Source organism: Dendrobates tinctorius, unplaced genomic scaffold, assembly GCF_039654945.1.
Source record: "Dendrobates tinctorius isolate UK_male_01 unplaced genomic scaffold, ASM3965494v1 ptg000143l, whole genome shotgun sequence".
Lineage (NCBI taxonomy): Eukaryota > Metazoa > Chordata > Amphibia > Anura > Dendrobatidae > Dendrobates > Dendrobates tinctorius.
The window spans coordinates 19,615,051-19,642,500 of record NW_027361810.1 but is presented as its reverse complement, the minus strand read 5'-3'; the positions used below and the strand labels follow the sequence as shown (position 1 = coordinate 19,642,500).

At 44.5% G+C, this 27,450-nt stretch overlaps 1 protein-coding gene across 2 annotated transcripts in view; it reads right to left on the bottom strand.

The window, feature by feature from the left end:
• Positions 1-27,450, bottom strand: part of KYNU (kynureninase) — a 130,054-nt gene that overhangs the window by 89,731 nt on the left and 12,873 nt on the right. For both annotated transcript variants that reach the window (XM_073545571.1, XM_073545570.1), the window contains exon 4: positions 12,005-12,087. In XM_073545571.1, the coding sequence (XP_073401672.1) occupies positions 12,005-12,087 (83 nt within the window). The remainder of the gene's footprint in view (positions 1-12,004; positions 12,088-27,450) is intronic.

Sequence of the window (27,450 nt, the reverse complement as noted above, 5' to 3'; positions counted from 1 at the left end):
CAAAAGCAGATGCTGCTGGTTGGGTAGTTGGCCCTGGATGCTGCAAAATCATGGAGGTTCTAATCTCTGGTAAGGCAGCGGACGGGTGAGACTCTGTTATTTTCCTCATCTTGTATCCTTGCTGTGTATATGTTGTGCCCCTGAGGATCCGGTCGCCACAGAGGTACTGCACCTCATCCAGAGGTGTGGTATCCCACCCTCAGGTAAGGAGGGATCACCACCCAGGACACTCGCATCCAACACACACTAGTTTAGTCAGGGCAGGTGGGTGTACCCTTCGGGAGGATGGCCTCATCCCAGACTGGCTAGGAAAGGGTGTTGGGGAGTTAGTGTAGAAGGTAGGAAGAGTGGGAGGAGCTTAGGTAGTGGAGTGATTGTGGGCATCCAATCAGAGAAAGAAAGGTGACAATTGGTGGGTGGAGCTAGTTTGAGGTAAATGGTTGGTTTAGAAAGAGCCAGTCAGTGGAAGGACAGCAGATAAGCAGGATGGACGTGGAGGGAGTAGAGTCAGAGAGATACCTTAAAGAAGGAAGAAAGCTCCTAAGAGAAGGAAGGGGTCATAGGGGCACGAGTAGTATGAAAGCCAACCATGGGGCATGTATCCTGGAAAGGAAGGACCAGGCCAGACTGAGGGAGCCGGCACCTAAGCCTAGCGGAGTATACCGAACAAGACTCAACTAGTAAGCCAGAGGCTGTAGTGTGACAGCCAAATCCATGAGCATTCCTCAAAAAGGCAGCTGTGGACTCCGGGGCCTGACCCATGTCGCGCGGTAAGGTCCAAGGCTGCTGGATTGGGACACTGCTTATGAAGGCGCAGGACAGGAGAGTAGGGAGATCAGCGCAGAGAGAGAGAGTCAACGTGACCTAGAACTTGAACACAAAGAGGAGTCTTGAAAAGGTGTTCCTGATCTACCTGGGGGTTTGCCGGATCCCTCCCTCGGAGGACACAGTACCAAGTGGGTTACTGCATGCAGGAACTGTGAGTAAATACCATGAAACTGCACCCAACTGTGTCCTTGGCATCATTTACAACTTGCCTGCCATAAACTGCATTCACCATCACCGTCACCAGGCTCACAAGCACCATCCTAGCTGCCCTGGGACACAGTTCTGCCCATGGAGAGTTACACCATCTCTGCTGCTGCCGCACCACCGTTCCAGAGGATCTGTATAGCAGCGTTGGCTACCCTAGCCGAATACCACGGGTGGTATCACAATTCCCCTTTTCCCAATTAATTATCCCACCATCTTCCCCCTCATTGAACTTCCATCTTCTTTATTGGACCCGCAGGGCCACGGACGGGGTCACTATCACCACCGTGACACACTTCCCCCTTAAAAGAGCCTGAAAAGCCTGGTACCGAGTTACCCCGGCCCTGCGGGGCATTCCATATTTAAAATATGCTGTTAACTATTGGTGACCAAATAAAGTCTTACCAGAATGTACTGTGCGAAACAATCGGGAAGGAGATGTTACTCATGCGCTGCTGAAGATGAATCCACAAGGGTTTCCAGCAGATTAAATTTATAGCATTTATTGTACAGGTTTACAGGTCAACACGTTTTGAGGTCACGTAGGACCTCTTCATCAGGACAGAAACCTTAAAACTTAAAAGACAGCAACCTCCCGACCTACATAGAAATCCTAGGGTTTTCCGCAAAGAAGACTAAAGAGTTGTTTGACAAAACAACAAGCAGGCATAGCAATTGTTAGCAAAGAAAAGATCTGTCCACAGACCGCACCTTATTCAGCCATCTTGTCTTGATAATAAAGCAGCCTTCTGACTTGTATGCACCAAACTCCAGCACAAGCTTTGTGCGTTCTAGAACAACTGGTGTATAAACCTGGCACAGAACATTCAACTTTGCGCAGACACTGGTGAATACAGAGGGTTTATGAGGCCCTGAAGCCAAATTATGGTCAATCATATCAAGTCCAAAGTCCTTTACACAGTACAGAAGGTCAAAGGCACCTCACAGCAAAGGCGTCCATCCTGAACTGATGGACGGAACATTTATAGACTCTTTCATAATACAAACACACTGTCTAAGATTTAGAAATCCATTGCACTCCACAACAGTCAATGAAAATGGAACTGGAGGAGATCCTAACTCTTGAATAAACTATTGAGACCTTTAGCCAACTGAAAAGAGTTATGTTTTTCCATTGCAGGAAACAACCTAGCAAGAATACACCTAACCGATCTCTTGATCATCATCAGGGAAGAATTGCTCTTAAAGAGCTAGTGTGGCTTTAGAGGAAGCAGGAGTAACATTGACATGATTTTTTACCCATGCAGCTTCAAGATAAATGGAAAAAATGAAGGACTTTATGTATCGTTTGTTGACCTCACCAAAGCATTCGACACAGTGAGTAGGAAATGGTTGGGCACATCTTGGAGTTATTAAAATGTCCTCCAAAGATCCTTAACATGATCATCCAGCTCCATGAAGGCCAACTTGGTCGAGTCACTCACACCAATGATCTTTCAGAACCCATCCCAATAAATAATAGTGTAAAACACTGCTCCGTACTTCCATAAAATCTTTTTATAATTTTCTTTAGTATTATACTTAAAAGGACCATAACAGATCTTGAAGATTTAGACAGAATCTACATCCATCTGATACCACACTGATGGCAATCTGTTCTGCCTAAAGTGACTAATTGATAAGACCATGAAACAACTCATCCGAGAGCGACTCTTGGTCAATGATGCTGCCCTTGTTTCCCATAGACACAGCTCTTCAGCAACTCACGAACCTTAGCTCCTCAACGCATCACTATTAGCGATTCAGAGCTGAAGAAAAACTAACAGTTCAACTATCGAGAATGTGTCGTCTCTCCTCAGATGCTAAGGCTGACAACGAAACAGATACCAGATTAACAAAGGAAAATACAGTGCATTCGGTAGACAGATAAAATTGACTGGAAGAACGAGCATCTGAAGAAATGCATAAAAGTCAGTGTGTACAATGCCGTCATATTATCCACCCTTCTGTATGGGTCCAAGATGAGGGTTATCTACTGCCACCACCTACGACTCCTCAGGCACTTCCATTACCGCTGCCCCCATGCCATCCTTTATATCATTTGGAAAGATTTCACCATCAGCATTGTAGTTCTTCAATAGGGAGAAGTTGCCAGAATCAAGGTCATGCCTCTAAAGAAATTGTTGTGCTGGGCAAGGCCCATCTCCAGGATGAAAGATCATTGCCTACTAGTAAAGAGCGAGTATACTCATTGCTCGGGTTTTCCCGAGCATGCTCGGCTGGTCTCTGAGTATTTTGGCGTGCTCGGACTTTAGTTTTCATAGCATCAGCTGCATGATTTGCGACTGCTAGACAGCTTGAATATATGTGTGCAATGCATGTTTGTTAGGGAATTGCCACATGTATTCAGCCTGTCTACAAGTCACAAATCATGCAACTGAGACGACAAAATCTAAATCTCTGAGCACGCCAAAATACTTGGAGATCACCCGTGCACGCTCGGGGACATCCAAGCAACAATGCTACTTGCTCTGCACTATTGCCTACCTAGAAATGCATTTTATTAGGAACTCTCCTCTGGCAACCATGACAAAGGAGCACCAAAGAAGATATAAAAGGACATCCTGAAGAAATCTCTAGATGCCTGCCATATTGACCATAGTCAGTGGCCTGTCCTAGCCACGGTACGTTGGAGACATACTATCCACAAATCTGTGTCTTTCTATGGAAATGGTCACTGGGTGTGCATCAAAGACCAAAGACAATGGCTCAAATAGTCTGTAGTCAATGCAGCAAGAACTGATTATCCGGCATTGGCCTCATCATCCACCAAGGAGCCTGAAATCGAGCTAGACAATTCCTCCACAAATCTTCATGTGTGAAGTTGAGTCATGATGACTAGAAGGTACACCATATGCTGTCCTACAAAATCCATGGCAAGTCAATGTTCATATATGCCAGGGGTCAATGCCTAATTATATAACCCCCTATATATATATATATATATATATATATATATATATATATATCATGAAACGCATACTGTATAAGTTAGGGGACAGTAGATATTTCCATACAGTGGCCACAGGAGAGACTCCATTTGTTTATCAGGGAGGTTGAATCTTGAAAAAAGTTAAGACCAAAGTCATTGTAGAAGATGATCATTTTCACGTTCTGATCTTTCCGCGTGTTGTTTTTGTGTTATACTGGAAGCTCTGTTAATATATTCAGGACTCAGGCATTTTTAATGCTTTCACAATACTGGAAAGGGCATGCTAGAGCTCCGACAGCAGATTAATATCCCCTCATAATAAGGGCAGATGGATGGGGGCATTCAAGTACATTATTAAAGCAGAAGAAAGTTTAAAGATTTCATAAGGATTCATAAAGTTTGGAAAGATGAATTAACATGGCGCAGAGTGCACGATAATATACTATACGTAGTGATGGCGCTAGCATCCTATTTATTGGCTCCTTAAGAACAACAGGTAATTAAACCTCTCATATAGATAGCTATTATCGCACACTAGCTTTGCCAGGCTGTGGATCGTTCCCAGAAAACCAGGATTTTTTTTGTAACATTCTTTAATATATATCTGCATTTTTTATGCAAGTTTACATGCAGACTTTGCCTACTTCAGACGGTATTATTTCACATTTATTCGGTCTCACCAAGCTAAATAACATATTTAAAGGACTGCCTATTTTTTTACTTACTAAAGTTACAAAAAATATATATTTTTTTTTCTAGAAACAGCTCCCCTCTTGCCTTATTGTTGCTTCTGGTATTGCAGCTCAATCCCTTTTCAAATAACTGGGGCTGAGATGCAATACGAATAACAGCCTATAGATGGTGCTGTTAATTGGAAATTAGGAGAGCAGACTTATATTTGAAGTTTTAACTTCTTGCAAAACGGACAAGTCAAGCAAACAAAACAGCAGTCATACAGTCCAATATATAATGTAAATGCTTTATTAAATATGTAATAATGTGACAGGTACAGAAGTATAACAGGGGGACATATGCACGCTCAAATAGCCACAAAGGAATTAAAAAGGCTAGAGGGACCACACATTACTGCATCAAACACATTCCTTTTACATTATTAAATACCATATAGTAACATAGCCACCGTAGATAGGGCAAGTGCCATAAGAATCAGTAGTATATCCCAACAATAGCGGCCATATATACAATAGAGGGTCAGTACCTGAAAGATGCAGGAAGTAAGGGTCCGTCAGCCCACCCCGACGCACGTTTTGGAGTAATAGAACTCCTTCCTCAGGGGGCGTGTGTAAAAAAAAACAGGAGAACTGCGTAAAGGCTGTTTGTGACCAGGACTTTTGGGAGATGTACTGATCAAAGTGATGGGGTTTACATAAACTCCACCGAAAAGTGGCCGGTCATCAAATTGTCAACGTCAACACTGGTAAGAACGGTAATGTAATTTCTCAAAGTATCTTTTTTTACTTCCTTTCTTCAAAGTTTGTAACTATTGGAGTTTTTAATTCTTCGTTGAATGAGGAAAATCTGCAACAAATCTGTAACCGTTCCGGAACAAAAACTGACTACAGTATAAAAAAAAATAAATCTGCACCGCAGGTCAAATAATAAGCAAAAATTGTGCCCGGCGTGCGGATGAGATTGGGTGAATCCTCACCCACTTTATTACTTATGGAAAATCTGCAGCAATCCCAGAGCATGTAAATCTACGCTGATGATTAACTTCTTAAAATACTTCCCATCCTCTTCATTCGTACCCTTTTTTTTAATTTTTGAGATATGCTGAAAAATATTTTCAGGCTTCGAAATTCATTCTAAAGTTGATGCAGATAGGATTTAAGATTATTTGATCTCCATGGAATGATTAATAGAAGACGAGTGTTACAGAACTAATAATGGCAGGAGCTGGGAGAAGGCTTTACATAGTGCTGTATAAATCAGCCTCTGCCGTGGTAATGAATAGTGTCCAATCATCCTAATTTAAATGCACTTTGCCTTTTGCATATATACTTCATCACTTCAACTCTCGCTGTTGTATCCACGCTCTGCTGAATCAGCTCGTTGTAGCACTGAACCAGCATATGCCTACTTCACAAAGTTAATATCAGCACTTCACCCCTTCTTCCTAACTTTTTTGATGTCTGATAGAAACTTATTCAAAACTTGCGGAGGTCACTGTAAACAAATAATATGAAGTTTTGACACGTTAGAGGTGCTGAGTACTGAAGACCTTCATTTTTGTCATATTGGAAAATCTATAGGAGATATTAAAAGTTCTGACATTTCGTACAGCACCTCTACTGGAGAGACAAAGAATTGCACATTTTTTTATTTAATAGTTGGAGCCTGCTGGGTCTTCCCAAGCAGAAATCACTCTTAGCAATGGCTAATGGATAAGAGTCCTTGAAAGGCGATACATTTTTCCAACATTTTGTTATGCATTTTCAATAAAAATAAAAAGGTTTTGTAAATATCTAATATATAAAGCTCAATGTGGGTGTGTGTATGTCCGGGATTGGCATCCGCACCGTCGCAGCTACAGCCACAAAATTTGGCACAGTCACACGTCTGGACCCCGATAGCGTCATAGGCTATGTTGTGAGGCAAAATTTTAACCCCCGCGCCTTCCAATTCACCAAACAATTTTGCCCCTGTCTACATAATGGGGAAAAATGTGTGTATATTAAGCCCCGCCCCTCATTATGATGTCATAATGGTTGCCATGGTGATGATGATGTCTTAATAGGTTGCAATGGTGACGGTTATGTCATAACGGTTGCCATGGTGATGATGATGTGATAATGGGTATTTGCGCACGGGACTATGGGATGGCGGATATGTATGATGGGTATATGGGCACGGGACTATGGGATGGAGAATATGTATGATGGGTATATGGGCACGGGACGATGGGATGGAGGATAATTATAATTTGTTATAACTAACCACAGTTAGTTACTATGCCCGGGCAGCGCCGGGCTCTTCAGCTAGTATATATATCTAATATATAAAGCTCAAGTGTGTGTGTATGTCCGGGATTGGCATCCGCACCGTCGCAGCTACAGCCACAAAATTTGGCACAGTCACATGTCTGGACCCCAAGACTGTCCTAAGCTATGTTGTGAGGCGAAATTTTAATCCTGCGCGTTCCAATTCACCAAACAATTTTGCCCCTATGTACATAATGAGCAAAAAGTGTGTGTGTCTCAAGCCCCGCCCCTCATTATGATGTCATAATGGTTGCCATGGCGACGCTAATGTCATCATAGGTTGCAAACCCCGCCACTCATTATGATGTCATAATGGTTGACTATGGGATGGAGGATGTGTGATGGGTATATGGGCACTGGACTAGGGGATGGAGGATATGTATGACGGGTATATGGGCACGAGACTATGGGATGGCGGATACGTATGATGGGTATATGGGCACGGGACTATGGGATGGAGGATATGTATGATGGGTATATGGGCATGGGACTATGAGATGAAGGATGTGTGATGGGTATATGGGCACTCGACTATGGGATGGCGAATATGTATGATGGGTATATGGGCACAGGACTATGGGATGGAGGATGTGTGATGGGTATATGGGCATGGGACTATGGGATGGAGGATGTGTGATGGGTATATGGGCACTCGACTATGGGATGGAGGATATGTATGATGGGTATATGGGCACGGGCCTATGGGATGGTGGATATGTATGATGGGTATATGGGCACGGGACTATGGGATGGAGAATAATTATAATTTGTTATAACTAACCACAGTTAGTTACTATGCCCGGGCAGCAGCACCGGGCTCTTCAGCTAGTATATATATATAATATATAAAGCTCAAAGTGTGTATGTATGTATGTATATATGTATGTATGTGTGTATGTGTGTATGTCCGGGATTGGCATCCGCACCTTCGCAGCTACAGCCACAAAATTTGGCACAGTCACATGTCTGGACCCCGAGAGTGTCCTAAGCTATGTTGTGAGGTGAAATTTTAACCCTGTGCATTCCAATTCACCAAACAATTTTGCCCCTGTCTGCATAATGGGGAAAAAGTGTGTGTGTGTCAAGCCCCGCCCCTCATTATGATGTCATAGTGCCCCAATCTACATAATGGGGAAACAGTGTGTGCGTATCAAGCCCCGCCCCTCATTATGATGTCACAATGGTTGCCATGGCGACGCTGATGTCATCAAGCCCCGCCACTCATTATGATGTCATAATGGTTGACTATGGGATGGAGGATGTGTGATGAGTATATGGGCACTGGACTGTGGGATGGAGGATATGTATGACGGGTATAAGGGCACGGGACTATGGGATGGAGGATGCGTGATGGGTATATGGGCACTGGACTATGGGATGTAGGATATGTATGACGGGTATATGGGCACGGGACTATGGGATGGCGGATATGTATATGGGCACGGGCCTATGGGATGGAGGATGCGTGATGGGTATATGGGCACTGGACTATGGGATGTAGGATATGTATGACGGGTATATGGGCACGGGACTATGGGATGGCGGATATGTATATGGGCACTGGACTATGGGATGTAGGATATGTATGACGGATATATGGGCACGGAACTATGGGATGGTGGATATGTATGATGGGTATATGAGCACGTGACTATGGGATGGAGGATATGTATGATGGGTATATGGGCATGGGACTATGAGATGAAGGATGTGTGATGGGTATATGGGCACTGGACTATGAGATGGAGGATATGTATGCTGGGTATATGGGCACGGGACTCTGGGATGGAGGATATGTATGATGGGTATATGGGCATGGGACTATGAGATGAAGGATGTGTGATGGGTATATGGGCACTCGACTATGGGATGGCGAATATGTATGATGGGTATATGGGCATGGGACTATGGGATGAAGGATGTGTGATGGGTATATGGGCATGGGACTATGGGATGGAGGATGTGTGATGGGTATATGGGCACTCGACTATGGGATGGAGGATATGTATGATGGGTATATGGGCACGGGCCTATGGGATGGTGGATATGTATGATGGGTATATGGGCACGGGACTATGGGATGGAGAATAATTATAATTTGTTATAACTAACCACAGTTAGTTACTATGCCCGGGCAGCAGCACCGGGCTCTTCAGCTAGTATATATATATATAATATATAAAGCTCAAAGTGTGTATGTATGTATGTATGTATGTGTGTATGTGTGTATGTCCGGGATTGGCATCCGCACCTTCGCAGCTACAGCCACAAAATTTGGCACAGTCACATGTCTGGACCCCGAAAGTGTCCTAAGCTATGTTGTGAGGTGAAATTTTAACCTTGTGCATTCCAATTCACCAAACAATTTTGCCCCTGTCTGCATAATGGGGAAAAAGTGTGTGTGCGTCAAGCCCCGCCCCTCATTATGATGTCATAGTGCCCCAATCTACATAATGGGGAAACAGTGTGTGCGTATCAAGCCCCGGCCCTCATTATGATGTCACAATGGTTGCCATGGCGACGCTGATGTCATCAAGCCCCGCCACTCATTATGATGTCATAATGGTTGACTATGGGATGGAGGATGTGTGATGAGTATATGGGCACTGGACTGTGGGATGGAGGATATGTATGACGGGTATATGGGCACGGGACTATGGGATGGCGGATATGTATATGGGCACGGGCCTATGGGATGGAGGATGCGTGATGGGTATATGGGCACTGGACTATGGGATGTAGGATATGTATGACGGGTATATGGGCACGGGACTATGGGATGGCGGATATGTATATGGGCACTGGACTATGGGATGTAGGATATGTATGACGGGTATATGGGCACGGAACTATGGGATGGCGGATATGTATGATGGGTATATGAGCACGTGACTATGGGATGGAGGATATGTATGATGGGTATATGGGCATGGGACTATGAGATGAAGGATGTGTGATGGGTATATGGGCACTGGACTATGAGATGGAGGATATGTATGCTGGGTATATGGGCACGTGACTCTGGGATGGCAGATATGTGTGATGGGTATATGGGCACGGGACTATGGAATGGAGGATAATTATAATTTGTTATAACTAACCACAGTTAGTTACTATGCCCGGGCAGCGCCGGGCTCTTCAGCTAGTATATATATATATATGTATTTGTCTTTTCCAAACCAAGCGATTTTATTTTTACTTTAATTTCCCAAGGGGACTTGATCCTGCAATAGTTTGATCACTAGTACTATACACCGCAGTATATTGCATTGTAGTATATGGACAGCATAAATGTCATTTTAATAACAATCATAGGATGACTAAAATGGCAGCCATTGGAGCCTTCAGCAGCCCCCGTCGGCCATGACCGCCCACCAGCACCGTACAGTCAGTTATTGACATTGAAATTGTCAAATAGCAGCACTTGGAGCAAAATCCGGTATGGTGCGGTCTTATCCTCTGAGCTCCATACATACATAGGAACCTGAAGTATGACATATTATCTCTTACGTCGGAGTTAAAACTAAGCCTATGTTCAGTTTCACCCCAAATTGCGGATTTGATTGACTTTGATATAATCTGCATGTGGCCAAAATAAAGGGAAAGTTTAAGATGCAAATTGTGATCTATCTAATATCATCTTCCATGAGTGGTTGTTCAATCTTTGCAACTCCTCCAACACACTGTATCACATAAAGGGTTTTTTTTTCCCACGAACAAAAGTTCATTTTAATCAATAGATTGTGGAATAATAATAATTTCCACAATTGGATGTGTTTAAATAAAACGTTCCTGTGCTGAGATAATCTTATAAATGTGCCCCTGCTGTGTACTGTGTAATGGCTGTGTCTGACCTGGCAGGAATATGGTCTGATCATACCACATCACCTGGGCAGGGGAGGAAGCAAAAGAGAGAATACAGACAGCACAGTGTGGAATCACAGCTGATTCTCTTTGAGAGGTACAACATTTCTCTGCCGGATTTTAAATAATGTTTTACTTCAAAGAAAGAATCATATGTGATCTCGTGCTGTAATATTTGTATACTTTTTTTCTCCTCCCCTGCCCAGGAGCTGGGGTATGATCAGACCATGTCCCTGCACGGTCAGACACAGCCATTACACAGCACACAGCAGGGGCACATTTATAAGATTATCTCAGCACAGGAACATTTTCTTGATTTGTCTTGATTTCTGTAGATAAATTGCATGTAAGTGGCTTCCAAACCCTTGCTTCTCTATCTCGTCAGTATTTACCTGTCTTCAGCTGCTTTGATGTTATTTGGAGTACAGATGATGACAGTGAAAGGGTCAGCTCAGCACCTGTCTCTTCTGACTGCTTTGCTTAGACTGGGGTCGCATGAGCGCATTAGAAATTGGTCCAATTTTTATCCAGAAAAGTGGGATTATTTTTTTCACTCTAGTCATCCATATACTGTACAATCTGTTTTTTTTTTTTTACTCAGCAGCTATTAATCATTTACATGACCATTTCCAGTTTCTTATGTTACAGGATTGTAATGTTTCTATAAAAATCGGATGCTGTACTGTGTCTCTCCGTCTGGTATTTCGTCGATTTTTTCTCTCGCACCCATCTGATTTTGGAGTGTAATCATGGCATGCTGACGGATTCTATTAGTGGAAAAAAAATCGGCCATCAGCACTGCTTCATTGGTTCGGGTGTAATCCAATAAAAAATTTGGATAGCACTCATCAGATTTATACAGTGGTGTGAGTGACCCCGAACACAGATCCTGAATGGACCATCTCACTGCCATCATCAGTACTCCAAATAAATGAGTTCTGATACAAATGAGGTTGACCGTGGTCCAATAGAAGGGGATAAAGTCAGGGTTTGGTAACTACTTACATGCTATTTTTTTTACAGGAAAAAAGACAAATCCTCTAATAAAGTGATTTTCCAAGCTTCAGAACTCTCTATGCTGGACAAAATTATTGGAAAAAAAAGTTTTAGTTGATCTTTACCACTTTAAAGAAAACAAACATATTTTACATACCGACAAGTTTAACCATAAGGTCCACAATACATTCATCAGCAAGTGCCCACGGACGCTTTCCTATGAAATGACCATGAACTCCCCTGAAAAAAAGAAAAGTGAATATTAAATCTGCTCAGCAAAAATAATTTTTAGAGGTTTTACGTCAAGTGCTTTTGTACCTATATTATGGACCCCGCAAACTGCCCCCATGTCATTATTGTTCACTTTATGCTTTTCATACAAGCCACCTTTCATGGCTTATTGATTTTTGAAAATGCCTGAAATCAATGTTATTGTGGATTGCACTATGTATATGGGGTGTGTTGATTTCACCCCGATAAATGATCTTGTAAACACATTATCCCGCTCCATGGGCATAAGTGGCACAATATGCAAGAGTAGCGTGTCTGTTCAAATCTCTGACTCCCTGACAACGCACAGTGAAGGCGGGTGTGTGCTCCTTTACTTCATCGGCACAATGTGCTGCTGAGTTGCAGGATCAGTCAACTGACACCACTGGCCACTAGGAGTTATTTTTATTTTTTGCTAAAGGAAATCCACACGTACATTAGCAGCAATGAACAGACTGTTCTTATCTTTTATACTGAAGCATCTAATAAGTGTGTCCAAATGTCTTTATGAGGTGAATGTAACAGGTTTAACAGTAATGTCACCCATTATGATTGGTGGATCGTGTGTAATCTACTGCATATAGAGGTGTTATCAATCATTGTACAGGAGGAAGAGGTGAGCTGTGACATCACCCATTGTGAATGGTGGATCCTGTGTTATCTACCACATATAGAGGTTTTATCAGTCATTGTACAGGAGGAGGAGGTGAGCTGTGACATCACCCATTGTGATTGGTGGATCCTGTGTTATCTACTGTACAAAGATATGATACCAGTCATTGTACAAAAGGAGGATGTGAGCTGTGATATCACCTATTGTGAGTGGTGAGTCCTGTGTTATCAGCTGTGTATATAGGTGTCATGTCTCATTGTAATTCTACCTTTGATGATGAGTAGGCTACTGAAAACTCTTACTGGAAGAACAGGATGTAAAAGTTTAAAATAGTCCAGATGGCCAGTGTGAGAATTGTAAGACTATGAATATTATGATGTAAAAAAACATGGAACAAAAAAACCTAAATTTAAACAGTTGGTCGTTTTTTTGAGATGGGTGAGCCCGAGCTGTAAAGCTTGAGGTCCGTACCGAGCACCTAGTGTCCGTGCACGGGCCCCGAACACGGACTTTTCCAGGAAGTCTGTGTTACTCTTTGGGTTCAGCACCACAATCATCCGTTGCTTGCCATGCTGTCATCTGCATGACAGCGCAACAAACACAGGCTCTGATTGGCAGTAAGTTCATTACTCCTGGTCAGAGATCTGCGATTCCCACGCTGTCAGATGACAGCTCGAGCCAGCAGCTGTGACAGGAAGAGGGTTGCAGCCCACAGCTGTCGGTTTTGCCTGCGCTGGTTATCAAAAATAGAAGAGACCCCATGCCATTTTTTATTTATTCATTTAGTTATAGCACAGACACCGGCTGATGAATATTCCCATCAGCGGTGCCTGCTTTCACTGTTATCAGCGACAGCAGGCATAGGCTGAGGGGAACAGTGCTCTCTCATCAGCCGGCGCCTTGCAACCTTTTTACCGCCAGTCACATCTGCTGACTTACGCTGTCATCTGACAGTGTAGGAACTGCAGCTCTCTGCCTGGCGGCAATGATCTTACCGGTGATCAGAGCCCATGTTTGCTGCACTGTCACGCAGATGACAGCATGGTAAACAATGAATGTTCGGGCCCTCCATTCATCTGAATGGGTTGCGGGTTCAGGTACCGTTCTGGTACCCGAACCAAACTTTAAAATGTTCGGCCGAACCCTCCGGACCCGAACATTCACAGGTTCACGCATCACTAATCACTTTCTGATGTAATGTTCTCATTAAGCTAAAAAAATGTCCTAAAGATAAGCAAACATTCGTAAAGCCGTCAGATTTCCCGGCGTAAACACTCAAGACTATTGTTGGAGAACGCTTTTAGAATCTGATCTCACGAATGAGGCGAATGAATACTTTATTCTAATCAGCTGAGATAATGGTGTTTTTGCTGCTGGCACCGAGATATCTGTGTCCTATCACATTTGCAGTTTGCAGTAAAATGCCATGCAGATATTTTATAATCCCTCTTCTTCTCGTACTTTTTTAGGTATTGAAATAATGAACTTTGACGTTGCCGAAGAAACTTTGAGGGTGAAAGGTTTTTGCTTTATGTCACATCTTTCAAAATAGCTGCTGCTTCCCAGGTCCACGGTCTGGAGCGTAACATTTCCATAAGGAGAAAATAGAATTTTTAAAAGGCTGGATAGAGCGTGACATCTTAAACGACGGTAGGAACTGCTGAGATGGTTAGAAAATTAAACATCTGAAGAGTAAAAATATGTCTTTTATAAAGTTAAGCAAATTGTGGTGTCATAAATGAGCAACATCATACGAGAGATCTATCTCTATATAAGGGGAGAATAAATACTATTAGCGGAGTAATAATAGAGGAGGCATCATGTACCTCGTATACAAGTCAAGGGATAAAAGGGTCATCCGGGCTTTAAAAAGGAACCTGTTTATGGCATCATTTAATAAGACTTGTATTAACCTTCTAAATCCCTAATGATTTTCCATGGTGAGGGGCAACACCCTAAAACATCTCACTGCCATCATCAGTACTCCAAATAAATGAGTTCTGATACAAATTGAGATTCTAGTTTGGCTTTTATCCTAGGACATATTGCAAGGCTCATTAAAGAGTCAATATTGACTTTTAAGATCGCTGCTTCCAATAGGTGGCGCTAGAGTTCAAGTCCTCTTCCTCTCTGAAGAGACAATTTGCATATTTAATTTCCCAGAGGAGCATGCATGGCTTATAAGTCTCCTCACTCTGACATGCCAGGCTTGGCTTGTCACTCTCCACAAGGATAAACGTTACCCCTTAGACCCATGGTTCCCTGCAAAGCAATGCCTGAGGGACCATAGAGCAGAGAATTGGAGCGAGAACAGCAGATATATAGGTAGCAGTACACTTATTGTAAAGTTCTATAACCCATTTTAAGGGCCTGTTTCAGATAACAGTAACACTGAAGCTTTCTTTCCAACACAGTACAACTATTAATTATGGACCATTTGTGGCATCTGTGCCCAATCAATGGCAATAGCAGAAAAATAGCGTGTTTAGTTATCTTGTATGCAGCAAGCTATTTTAGCTACTGTATTTCTTGATCTATTTTGACCATCAGCAGGGAGAAAGTAAAGGACTGCAGTAATTCCAGGCTCCTTCTTTAACCCATATTAAAATTAATGAAGTGTGAAGCAGATAAAGAAAAGGGCTTCCAACTTCAATCACTGCAGCCCTTTATTTTCACCCTCAGCAGGGAGAGAGTAAAGGGAAGCAGCAATTCAATTTTCTTTATACGCTGACCCAAGTAGAAATTAATGTAGTGTGGAGCTCCCAAACCATGCGTATTCTAAGGGAATATTCATACAGTTAGTTCTCACCCAGAAGAAAGGAAACTGTCTTTTTGGTGATGCTTGTAGGTAACTATCCTGCAAGTCTACTTTGTACTGACAAGGAACCAGAATCAGCTGTTTTCAAATGAGTGACTAGTTTGTGACTAAAATCCCCCTAAAATGTTTCCAGGCCCCTTCATGAGTCTAATTTTGACTTCCTAGTTGATATCTATAAACGGTAAATATTTACATACTTTTACGTAAACAAACACCTTTTGCCTGTTCAGTCTTCACAAGGAAAGGTATTGTAACCCACCGGAATGTCATAAATCAATAGTCCTTCATTAGAGACACGAACATGAAACCAGATATTATACTGATGAATGATATGAGGTGTGGCAAAGAAGATCCAAGACAACATACTCAGAAGGGAGCTAAGAAAATTTCTAAAACAATCAACAGGGAGGAGATTGGAACAAAGCAAAATTCTCTAAAATGCATGCTCGCAAACGCCAGAAGCCTGACAAACAAGATGGAAGAACTAGAAGCAGAAATATCTACAAGTAACTATGACATAGTGGGAATAACCGAGACATGGTGAGATGAAAGCTATGACTGGGCAGTTAACTTACAGGGTTACAGTCTGTTTAGAAAGGATTGTAAAAATCAGAGAGGAGGAGGGGTTTGTCTTTATGTAAAGTCTTGTCTAAAGTCCACTTTAAGGGAAGATATTAGCGAAGGGAATGAGGATGTCGAGTCCATATGGTCAAAATACATGGAGGGAAAAATAGTAACAAAATTCTTTTTGGGGTCTGTTACAAACCCCCAAATATAACAGAAATCATGGAAAGTTTACTACTAAGGCAGATAGATGAAGCTGCAACCCATAATGAGGTCCTTGTTATGGGGGACTTTAACTACCCGGATATTAACTGGGAAACAGAGCCTGCGAAACCCATAAAGGCGACAGGTTTCTGCTACTAGCCAAGAATAATTATCTTTCATAATTGGTGCAGAATCCGACCAGAGGAGCAGCACTTTTAGACCTAATACTATCTAACAGACCTGACAGAATAACAAATCTGCAGGTTGTTGGACATCTAGGAAATAGCGACCACAATATTGTACAGTGTCACTTGTCTTTCGCTAGGGGGACATGTCAGGGAGTCACAAAAACACTGAACTTTAGGAAGGCAAAGTATGACCAGCTTAGAGATGCCCTTAATCTGGTTGACTGGGACAATGTCCTGAGAAATAAGAATACAGATAATAAATGGGAAATGTTTAAGAACATCCTTAATAGGCACTGTAAGCGGTTTATACCTTGCGGGAATAAAAGGACAAGAAATAGGAAAAACCCAATTTGGCTAAACAAAAAAGTAAGAGGGGCAATTAACAGTAAAAAGAAAGCATTTACACTACTAAAGCAGGATGGCCCCGCTGAAGCTCTAAAAAACTATAAGGAGAAAAATTCTTTATCTAAAAAAATAATTAAAGCTGCCAAAAAGGAAACAGAGAAGCACATTGCTAAGGAGAGTAAAACTAAGCCCAAGCTGTTCTTCACCTATATCAATAGTAAATGAATCAAAAGTGAAAGTGTAGGCCCATTAAAAAATTGTGAGGAAAGTATGGTTGAAGATGATGAGGAAAAAGCTAATACATTACACACCTTCTTCTCCACGGTATTCACGGTGGAAAATGAAATGCTAAGTGAAATGCCGAGAAACAAAGAAAACCCTATATTAAGGGTCACCAATCTAACCCAAGAAGAGGTGCAAAACCGGCTAAATAAGATTAAAATAGATAAATCTCCGGGTCCAGATGGCATACACCCACGAGTACTAAGAGAACTAAGTAATGTAATAGACAAACCATTATTTCTTATATTTAGAGACTCTATAGCGACGGGGTCTGTTCCACAGTAATGGCGCATAGCAAATGTGGTACCAATATTCCAAAAGGGCTCTAAAAGTGAACCTGGAAATTAAAGGCCAGTAAGTCTAACCTCTATTGTTGGTGAGATATGTGAAGGGTTTCGGAGGGATGATATTCTGGATTATCTTAATGAGAATAACTGTTTAACACCATATCAGCATGGGTTTATGAGGAATCGCTCCTGTCAAACCAATCTAATCAGTTTTTATGAAGAGGTAAGCTATAGACTGGACCAAGGTGAGTCATTGGATGTGGTATGTGATGGTGTGATATGTTATGTGGATGTCATTTTTTGTATATTCCTATTTTTAACAATTCCAGTTAGTTTCATAGTGTTTTTCTTATTATATTGTAAGTCTACAGCCTCACTGTATCTGTCTCTTGATGACCCCCTGTAGTGCATTAATCCCTAAGGCCTTTTGTTCTCCTCTGGGAGGCAACTTGTTGGACTACCCCTGGACAAGGAAGGGGGTGGGGAAGAATGGCAGCTGGACAGGTCAGTTCCGGTATAGACATGAGGGTGAAAAGGCTGCATTTCAGAGAGAAGGATCCATTTTTAACCTCTGAATGCTAGAGTTATGGAATCTCGTTTCCTTGGACATTTTATCCTGATACTGGACTGCATTCTTATTCTGGACTATCTTATCCTTTGTGCGGTGGACTGAATATGGACCTTTTCGTATTTTTGCCTGAATAAAGGTCTTGGAATTGTTCACGCTTTGCTTGCTCTGTTGATTGTGTGATACCAGAGAAGGACCCCATGACAACTGGTGGCAGCAGTGGGATCAACAGAGCGTCACCCAATGGAGAACCACCCACAGAGTGAGTACAGAAATTGGACTGTATGCAGTTTACAGGAGAGAGCCAGAGACCTGGGCCTGAACTACCAGGGACTGACTAAAGAGGCCTTAATCGATCTACTGGTGGGAGCTAGCCCGGCCACCTCCTCCCAGATGTCTGAAGGACAAGCACTGGAGACCGGGATCCCCATCCAGAAAAGCCAGTGGTTGGTGTGGTATGAAGAAGAGATGGCGGTTTTGGGCCCCGGCGTCTCTCAGGAGTACAGGTAGCAATGGAGCTTGAAAAGGGGAGTAACGCAATGTGGAGTGTAACCCCAACAATCCGGGAGCCTGTACGGATCACCCGGACAGAGTTTAAGCCATTTGATGAGGCTTCTGGAGATGTGGAGGGGTTCTTCAAAGACTTTGAGCAGCAGTGTGCTGTGATGGAGGTCCCCCACTCTAGCTGGATGCGTTTGTTAGTGGGGCTCCTGAACGGAAGCTTGGCGGAGGCTTACCGAACCATTGAGGCACTGCGGAATCGGGATTATAACATTGTAAAGCGGACTATCCTGGATTACCATGCTATCACCCCAGACTCATATAGGGCCAAGTTCCGAGACCTCCCATGCACCACGGGGGGATCGTTTAGGATGTATGCACATAAGATGTCCGAGGCATGTCGGATATGGCTGGAAGCAGAAAACGCCTTTACTGTGGAAGATGTTATACAGGCGTTCCTTATAGAACAATTTCTTGCCAAGTGCCATGCAGAGGTACGGGAATGGGTCCGGGAGCGCACGCTGTGTACCGTGGATAGAGCTGCAGCCCTGGCCGATGAAGCCCTTACTATCCGGCCGCAATGGAGGAGGCTTCTGGACAATGAACCACGGCCTGCTCCCGCGCCCCGTCCCCCTCCAATTATATCTGCCCTTCCACCTAGTCGCAAGCTGATGACAATCACGCCTCACAATCCTAGGCCCCAACAGTTCTGACCACGACCTGGGGGTATCACGGAGAGGAGGTGTTATGGGTGTGGGCAACCTGGACATTTGCAGTCTGGCTGTCCCTCCAGGATTCGGACGGAGCCCCATGCAGCCCCACCTCGTCCAGTGCATCTTGTACATTCCACCACACCTGAGGAAGAGCTACCACCACCCCCACCAGAGTGGGCCACCAACCACGGCACCATAGATACCCCTCCTGGAGTGTGCGGACTCCAGCCTCTGTCCTTTAGCTACTCAGAGCAACGGCAACGCCACCTGCAGGATGTCTTTATTGATGGATACAAAGTGTCAGGATTTAGAGACACGGGGGCATTCTTGACTATCGCTGACCCCCGTGTGGTTCGACCCGAGGCAATTTACCAGGGTCCGGGAATTCCCATTGTCCTGGCGGGCGGTGCCCGCAAATATATACAGCGAGCTTCTGTGCGTTTGGATTATGGTTGTGGAGAAAAACTGTGTTGGATTGGAGTTATGGGAGGACTTCCTGCAGATATCCTCCTTGGGAATGACATTCGGGAGTTACAGTGCCAATTTGTGGGAGCAGTCACCCGACTACAGGCCCTTCAAGCACTACGTCATCCGGACCCCACCGGGGAGCAACCACCACGAACCGCATCAGAGTCGCTAAGCAATACTTTCGCTGCTACTACATTGGGATAGTCTTGGGATAGAGAGGAGTTTAGGAGAGAAATAGAGGGTGACACTACCTTAGCAGCCCTTAGGCGAAAGGCAGAAACTGGGCACATGGGAGATAATGGGGATGGCTTCACTCGAGAAAACGGACTGTATTATCGTGTAACAAAGGGCAGTGACCAGGGCAACCCTGACGCAATGACCAGGCAACTCATTGTCATCCCCTTGGCTGGGCATCAAGGGAGAAAAAGGACTGAAAAGAGACTCACCCAAAGTTTTTACTGGCCGGGCGTCTCGCAGTCGGTAGCCCATTATTGCCGCACCTGTGATGTGTGCCAGCGAATGCGGCATCCAGGAGCTCGACATAAGGTACCCCTGCAATCCCTGCCCATAATTGAGGAACCATTTCAACGTGTAGCCGTCGACATCATAGGTCCTCTGGCCCACCCCAGCAGGTCGGGGAAAAAATATATCCTGACCGTGGTGGACTATGCCACTAGGTATCCTGAAGCTGTGGCCCTGTCCAGTATTACAGCAGTAAAGATAGCTGAGGCCCTTGTTACCATCTTTACCCGGGTAGGGTTTCCTAGTGAAATATTGTCAGATCAAGGCACTCAGTTCATGTCAGATCTGGTCCAGTCCCTATGGCATACCTGTGGTGTTCGAGCCATTCGCACCACCCCATACCACCCGCAGACCAACGGACTATGTAAACGCTTTAATGGAACCCTAAAAAATATGCTGAGGGCTTTTGTTGACGTTAAAAAAGACTGGGAAAAGTACCTGCCACATCTCCTTTTCGCCTATCGGGAGGTTCCCCAAGAGTCCACAGGGTTCTCTCCCTTCGAACTACTGTTTAGCCGGAAAGTCTGTGGGCCTCTCACTCTTCTGAAAGAACATTTGGAGGGAGACATCTCAGATACCGGAATGCCCATCGTTCCCTATGTTCTAGAGCTCAGAGACCGTCTCGCCCAGCTAGCTACCTTCGCTAAAGAACATCAGCGAATGGCCCAGTCCAGACAAAAAACCTGGTATGACCGTAATGCCAGGAACCGGGAATTTATGGAAGGACAGCAAGTGCTCATGATTACTGCTTCCCCTGCCAACAAGCTTCAAGCAGTGTGGGAAGGCCCTTACCAGGTTGTCAAGAAAATTAATGACACTAACTATGTTATTGCCCTGGACTCTAGTGGTCGCCGACAGAAAACCGTCCACATTAACATGCTGAAAGACTACCACGACCGATCTCTGCCTGTTCTAGCTGTCTGCCACCCCCCTAGTGATACCGCCGACGAGTATCTCCCAGATCTCCTCCAGGTTGCCCAAGCGGGAGGATCACTGGAACAAATGTCCCTGGGCTCCCATTTATCGGATATACAAAAGGACGATATTGTCACCGTACTAAGGCCGAGGGCTGCTGCTTTCTCCTCAAAGCCGGGGAAGACTACTCTCACCAGTCACCATGTGGAAACCCCCGGACAACGCCCCATCCAGCAGGCTGCCTACCGGGTTCCAGAAGCTGTTCAAGGCATGATAAAGAACGAACTGGAGGAGATGAAACAACTGGGAGTTATTCAGCCATCTCACAGTTCTTGGGCCTCTCCTGTCGTCCTGGTCCCCAAGAAGGATGGTACAACACGATTCTGTGTTGATTACAGACGACTAAATGATGCCACCAAGAGTGATGCTTATCCCATGCCCAGGATTGTTGATCTATTGGATCGTCTGGCCAGTGCCCAATTTGTGACCACGTTAGACTTGAGCAAGGGGTACTGGCAGATACCCCTAACGGAGGACGCTCAGGAGCGCTCAGCCTTCATTACTCCATTTGGGCTTTATGAGTTCCTGGGAATGTCCTTTGGGATGAAAACTGCCCCCGCTACTTTCCAGAGACTGGTGGATCGACTGTTACAACAATGTCAGGACTTTGCCTGTGCTTACTTAGACGACATCGCCATTTTTAGCACAACCTGGGAGGAACATCTTAAACACTTGGGCATAGTGCTGGACTGTATCCTTACTGCAGGACTGACCATTCGCCCTGATAAGTGCCAAATAGGGATGGCTGAGGTGCAGTACCTCGGGCATAGAGTAGGGGGTGGGACACTAAGGCCTGAGCCTGCCAAGGTGGAAGCCATTAGCAACTGGTGTAGACCCCAGACTAAAAAGCAGGTACTTGCGTTTTTAGGAACTGCTGGTTACTATCGCAATTTTGTTTCTAACTTCAGCACCTTGGCCAAGCCCCTAACCGACCTGACCCGCAAGAACATGCCTAGGAATGTGACGTGGACGACGGCATGCGAGGATGCCTTTTCAGCGTTAAAGACTGCCCTCGTCACTGCTCCTGTCTTGGCTGCCCCGGATAATAAACGCAGGTTCCTCGTGCAGACAGATGCATCCACCTTTGGGATTGGGGCAGTACTTAGCCAAGTGAACGCCGCCGGAGAAGAACATCCTGTTGCTTTTGCCAGTCGGAAACTACTGGATCGGGAAGTTGCCTATGCCACTATTGAAAAGGAGTGCCTTGCCATCGTATGGGCACTAAAAAAAATTGCAGCCCTACTTGTATGGCAGAGACTTCACAATTGTTACAGACCACAACCCCCTCACATGGCTGAACTGCGTATCAGGGGACAATGGAAGATTGCTGCGGTGGAGCTTGTCCTTACAACCTTACAGCTTCTCCATCCAATACAAGCGGGAAAGCCAACACTAGAACGCCGATGGACTGTCTCGACAAGAAGAACCATAGGCTCCCCAGGCCGACCTACCTCTGCCACTGTACAAGGAACTATAAATAACTGAGCAATGTGGACTAAAGTGAGCAGGCCAGAGGTCTGTGTAGACCTCATGGCGTGCTCACTTATTATGGGGGGGGAGAGGTTGTGATGGTGTGATATGTTATGTGGATGTCATTTTTTGTATATTCCTATTTTTAACAATTCCAGTTATTTTCATAGTGTTTTTCTTATTATATTGTAAGTCTACAGCCTCACTGTATCTGTCTCTTGATGACCCCCTGTAGTGCATTAATCCCTAAGGCCTTTTGTTCTCCTCTGGGAGGCAACTTGTTGGACTACCCCTGGACAAGGAAGGGGGTGGGGAAGAACGGCAGCTGGACAGGTCAGTTCCGGTATAGACATGAGGGTGAAAAGGCTGCATTTCAGAGAGAAGGATCCATTTTTAACCTCTGAATGCTAGAGTTATGGAATCTCGTTTCCCTGGACATTTTATCCTGATACTGGACTGCATTCTTATTCTGGACTATCTTATCCTTTGTGTGGTGGACTGAATATGGACCTTTTCGTATTTTTGCCTAAATAAAGGTCTTGGAATTGTTTACTCTTCGCTTGCTCTGTTGATTGTGTGATACCAGAGAAGGACCCCGTGACATGGTATATCTTGAATTTTCCAAAGCGTTTGATACCATGCCACACAAGAGGTTGGTACACAAAATGAGAATGCTGGGTCTAGGGGAAAATGTGTGTAAATGGATAAGTAACTGGCTTAGTGATAGAAAGCAGAGGGTGGTTATAAATGGTATATTCTCTAACTGGGCCGCTGTGACCAGTGGGGACTGCAGGGGTCCGTGTTGGGACCTATTCTCTTCAACATATTTATTAACGATCTGGTAGAAGGTTTGCACAGTAAAATATCGATATTTGCAGATGATACATAACTATGTAAAGCGGTCAATACAAGAGAAGATAGTATTCTGCTACAGATGGATCTGGATAAGTTGGGAACTTGGGCTGAAAGGTGGCAGATGCGGTTTAACAATGATAAATGTAAGGTTATACACATGGGAAGAAGAAGGAATCAATATCACCATTACACACTGAACGGGAAACCACTGTGTAAATCTGACATGGAGAAGGACTTGGGGATCCTAGTAAATGATAAACTTACCTGGAGCAGCCAGTGCCAGGCAGCAGCTGCCAGGGCAAACAGGATCATGGGGTGCATTAAGAGGTCTGGATACACATGATGAGAGCATTATACTGCCTCTGTACAAATCTCTGGTTAGACCGCACATGGAGTACTGTGTACAGTTTTGGGCACCGGTGCTCAGGAAGGATATAATGGAACTAGAGCGGGTACAAAGGAGGGCAACAAAATTAATAAAGGGGATGGGGGAACTACAATACCCAAAGAGATAAGCAAAATTAGGATTATTTAGTCTAGAAAAAAGGCAACTGAGGGGCGATCTAATAACCATGTATAAGTATATAAGGGGACAATACAAATATCTCTCCAAGGATCTGTTTATACCAAAGAAGGTGACGGTCACAAGGGGGCATTCTCTGCATCTGGAGGAGAAAAGGTTTTTCCACCAACATAGAAGAGGATTCTTTACTGTTAGGGCAGTGAGAATCTGGAATTCCTTCCCTGAGGAGTTGGTAATGGCGAACTCAGTCGAAGGGTTCAAGAGAGGCCTGGATGTCTTCCTGGAGCGGAACAATATTGTATCTTACAGTTATTGTTAGGTTCTTTAGAAGGATGTAGATCTGGGGATTTATTCTGACAGAATTATATAGGCTGAACTGGATGGACTAATGTCTTTTTTCGGCCTTACTAACTATGTTACTATGTAATATTTAAAAGACAATTCATTAATATATATGACTTAAGGAGGTAAGCTCCAATACAGTATATTTTGCATTGTGGTTAGTATTATTATTATCAGAGGTCTAATTACCAGGGTAGCAGCATTGCAGCCATAACGGAACCCAGATACCTGTATTTATCCAGTGGAAGATGGATTAAAGATGGATTAAATGCCAATTGCTTGGCAAGCAAACAATGCATGACAAATCACAAATCTTCATAAACATTTCATATTCCGAACTTTCTTGCTTAATGAAGCCGGGTCATGGCGGACTAGGACTGTGGTCCATGTTTTGCTTTTGGGGCCCCCATATTCCATTCTTATTCCTCGGTTTATTAGTCAAAATTAGTGATGAGTGAGTATACTCGTTGCTCGGGTGTCCTCCGAGTATTTTAGCTTGCTCAGAGATTTAGTTTTGTCCTCTTATCTGCATGATTTGCAACTTGTAGACAGGCTGAATACATGCAGGAATTCCCTAACAGACAGGCATTACTCACATGTATTCAAGCTGTCTAGCAGTCGCAAATCATGCAGATGAGACGATGAAAACTAATTCTCTGAGCACGCCAAAATACTCAGAGGACACCCGAGCACAGTGGCGGATTATAATTAAGTCAATATGGGCGGTAGCCCAGGGCCCAGTGGTGTGGGGGGGCCCACCAGCCCAGGGTAAATTGCCCCATTATAATCCACCACCGGCCACCGCAGCCCCTCACTGAAAAATACCTGCTCTGTGCGCACAGGACCTGTGATGAGGTCACAGGAGGGGAGGAGTCAGGGGTCACATGATCTGGAATCTCAGTCGGAGGTCCCTGATCATGTAACTTCTGACTCCTCCCCTCCTGTGACCTAATCACAGGTCCCGTATGCACGCACAGCCCTCGATGTATGTAACTATGCAGGACTCTGCTGTGCTGGTTGTCATCGTGCTGAATCAGTCAAGTATGTGTGGGGTCAGGAGGGGTTTACAAGGTGGATGTAGCTGTGTGTGTACAAGGTGTACAGAGCAGAGCCGCGTGTGTATGAGGTGTACGGAGCTGAGCCGCGCTTGTACAAGGTGTACGGAGCGGAGCCGCGCGTGTACGAGGTGTATGGAGCGAAGCCACGTGTGTACGAGGTGTACGGAGCAAAGCCGCGTGTGTAGGACATGTACGGAGTGGAGCCATGTGTGTAGGACGTGTACGGAGTGGAGCCGCGTGTGTAGGACGTGTACGGAGTGGAGCCGCGTGTGTAGTACATGTACGGAGCGGAGCCGCGTGTGTACGACGTGTACGGAGCACAGAGTTGTGTGTGCGAGGTGTAAGGAGCGGAGCCGTATGTGTACGTAGCAGAGCCGTATGTGTACGAGGTGTACGGAGCGGAGCCGCACGTTTACGAGGTGTACGGAGTGGAGTCGTGTGTGTGTACGAGGTGTATGGAGCGGAGCTGTGTGTGTACAAAGTGTACGGAGCTGAGCCACGTGTTTACGGAGCGGAGCGAAGCTGCGTGTGTACGAGGTGTATGGAGCAAAGCCGCATGTGTTCAAGATTTACGGAGCGTGGCCGCGTGTGTACAAGGTGTATGGAGCAGAGCTGCATGTGTACGAGGTTTACTGAGCAGAGCCATGTGTGTACTGAGTGGAGCCATGTGTGCGAGGTGTGTTGTGAATTCACTTTCTGGCCTCTATTGACAGAGGTTCTGGTGGTTACAGGAGGTAATGGAGCTGATCTAATTAACAGAGGCCTGCCACCTGATAATGAGGAGGACGATTGGACATTGGGAGCTTCTGACTGGATTTAAAGGGGTTGTCCGGGCTTTTCACATAATCTCAGTACATATCTGGGCTGCAGAATTATGACAATAAGTAATTCACCTTCTGTCACTAGTTTGCACAGTTTTCTAGATATTCTGAACAGAACGTCCAAGGGGGTGGTGTTATGGCATTGAAATGAGAACTAGTCGTAACCTCCTACTCTACTCCAAACATGCCCTCTTATAGCAACAACCTCACCCTCCATAGCTACAGGCCCTCCCTGTCCACATAAAGAAGTCTACCCCTCCTCACACAGTAACGAATTCTTCCCCTCCAGCAGCCTCAGTGCAGAAAGCAGAGAGCTGCTCCTCCCCAGTAAGGAGGAGGGAAAATCGTCCTGTAAGACCTCATCGACACGCTGAGTATTTGGTGTTTTTTACCTCAGTATTTGTGAGGCCTCGTGCACACGTGTATTTTCTGAGTTTTTTACCTCAGTATTTAACCCCTTCCCGCTCCTTGACGCACAGTATGCGTCATGAAAACTAGTGACTTCCGGACCCCGTCACATGACCCCGTCACATGACCGGGGGGCCCACAGAGTCTGAACAGCCCGGGGCCCTGGCTACCCTAAATCCATGCTCAGAAAAACCCATGCAACGAGTATACTCGCTCATCACTAGTCAAAATGCCTTTATGTTTATGCAACTGCTATTCATTAGACGTTAATTAATGTATCTTCTATTGATTTGTGCGTTTGCATGTTTCCCATTAGCAATAATTAATTAATATGGAGCTTTTATTTGCTTTTACCCCTAATAGCCATCCATTATTCATTATACACTAATAAGTTATATTTTTTTTTTTCCATTGAATCATGCGATCGCTTCCATCGGGTACCGGAATATTCTAATAATAATGTGGCTGTTAATGAGCGCTGTCTTTCACCTCTGTTACTCCTCTCAATATTAGACGTTTAGTTTCTATGTAGCGCAGTGATTGCTGCTGCTGGGGGGAGTTGGATCTCTAAGTGCTGGTAATGGGTTTCGGCACTACAGGATTCTGATGGCTTGAATCATCCTCGTAGCCTCTGTACGTAAATTGTGCCTACGGTTCCTGGAATCCATTTGATCATTTGCCGTGACCTTGTCACTGGGGAAGGATTTTAGTGAAATGGTAAATATTTCTCATGGTGAAGGTGAACGCAGGATCCCGTCGTCTTAACGATACATGGGAAGTAATATGTAGAAATTTGCAACAATGTAGC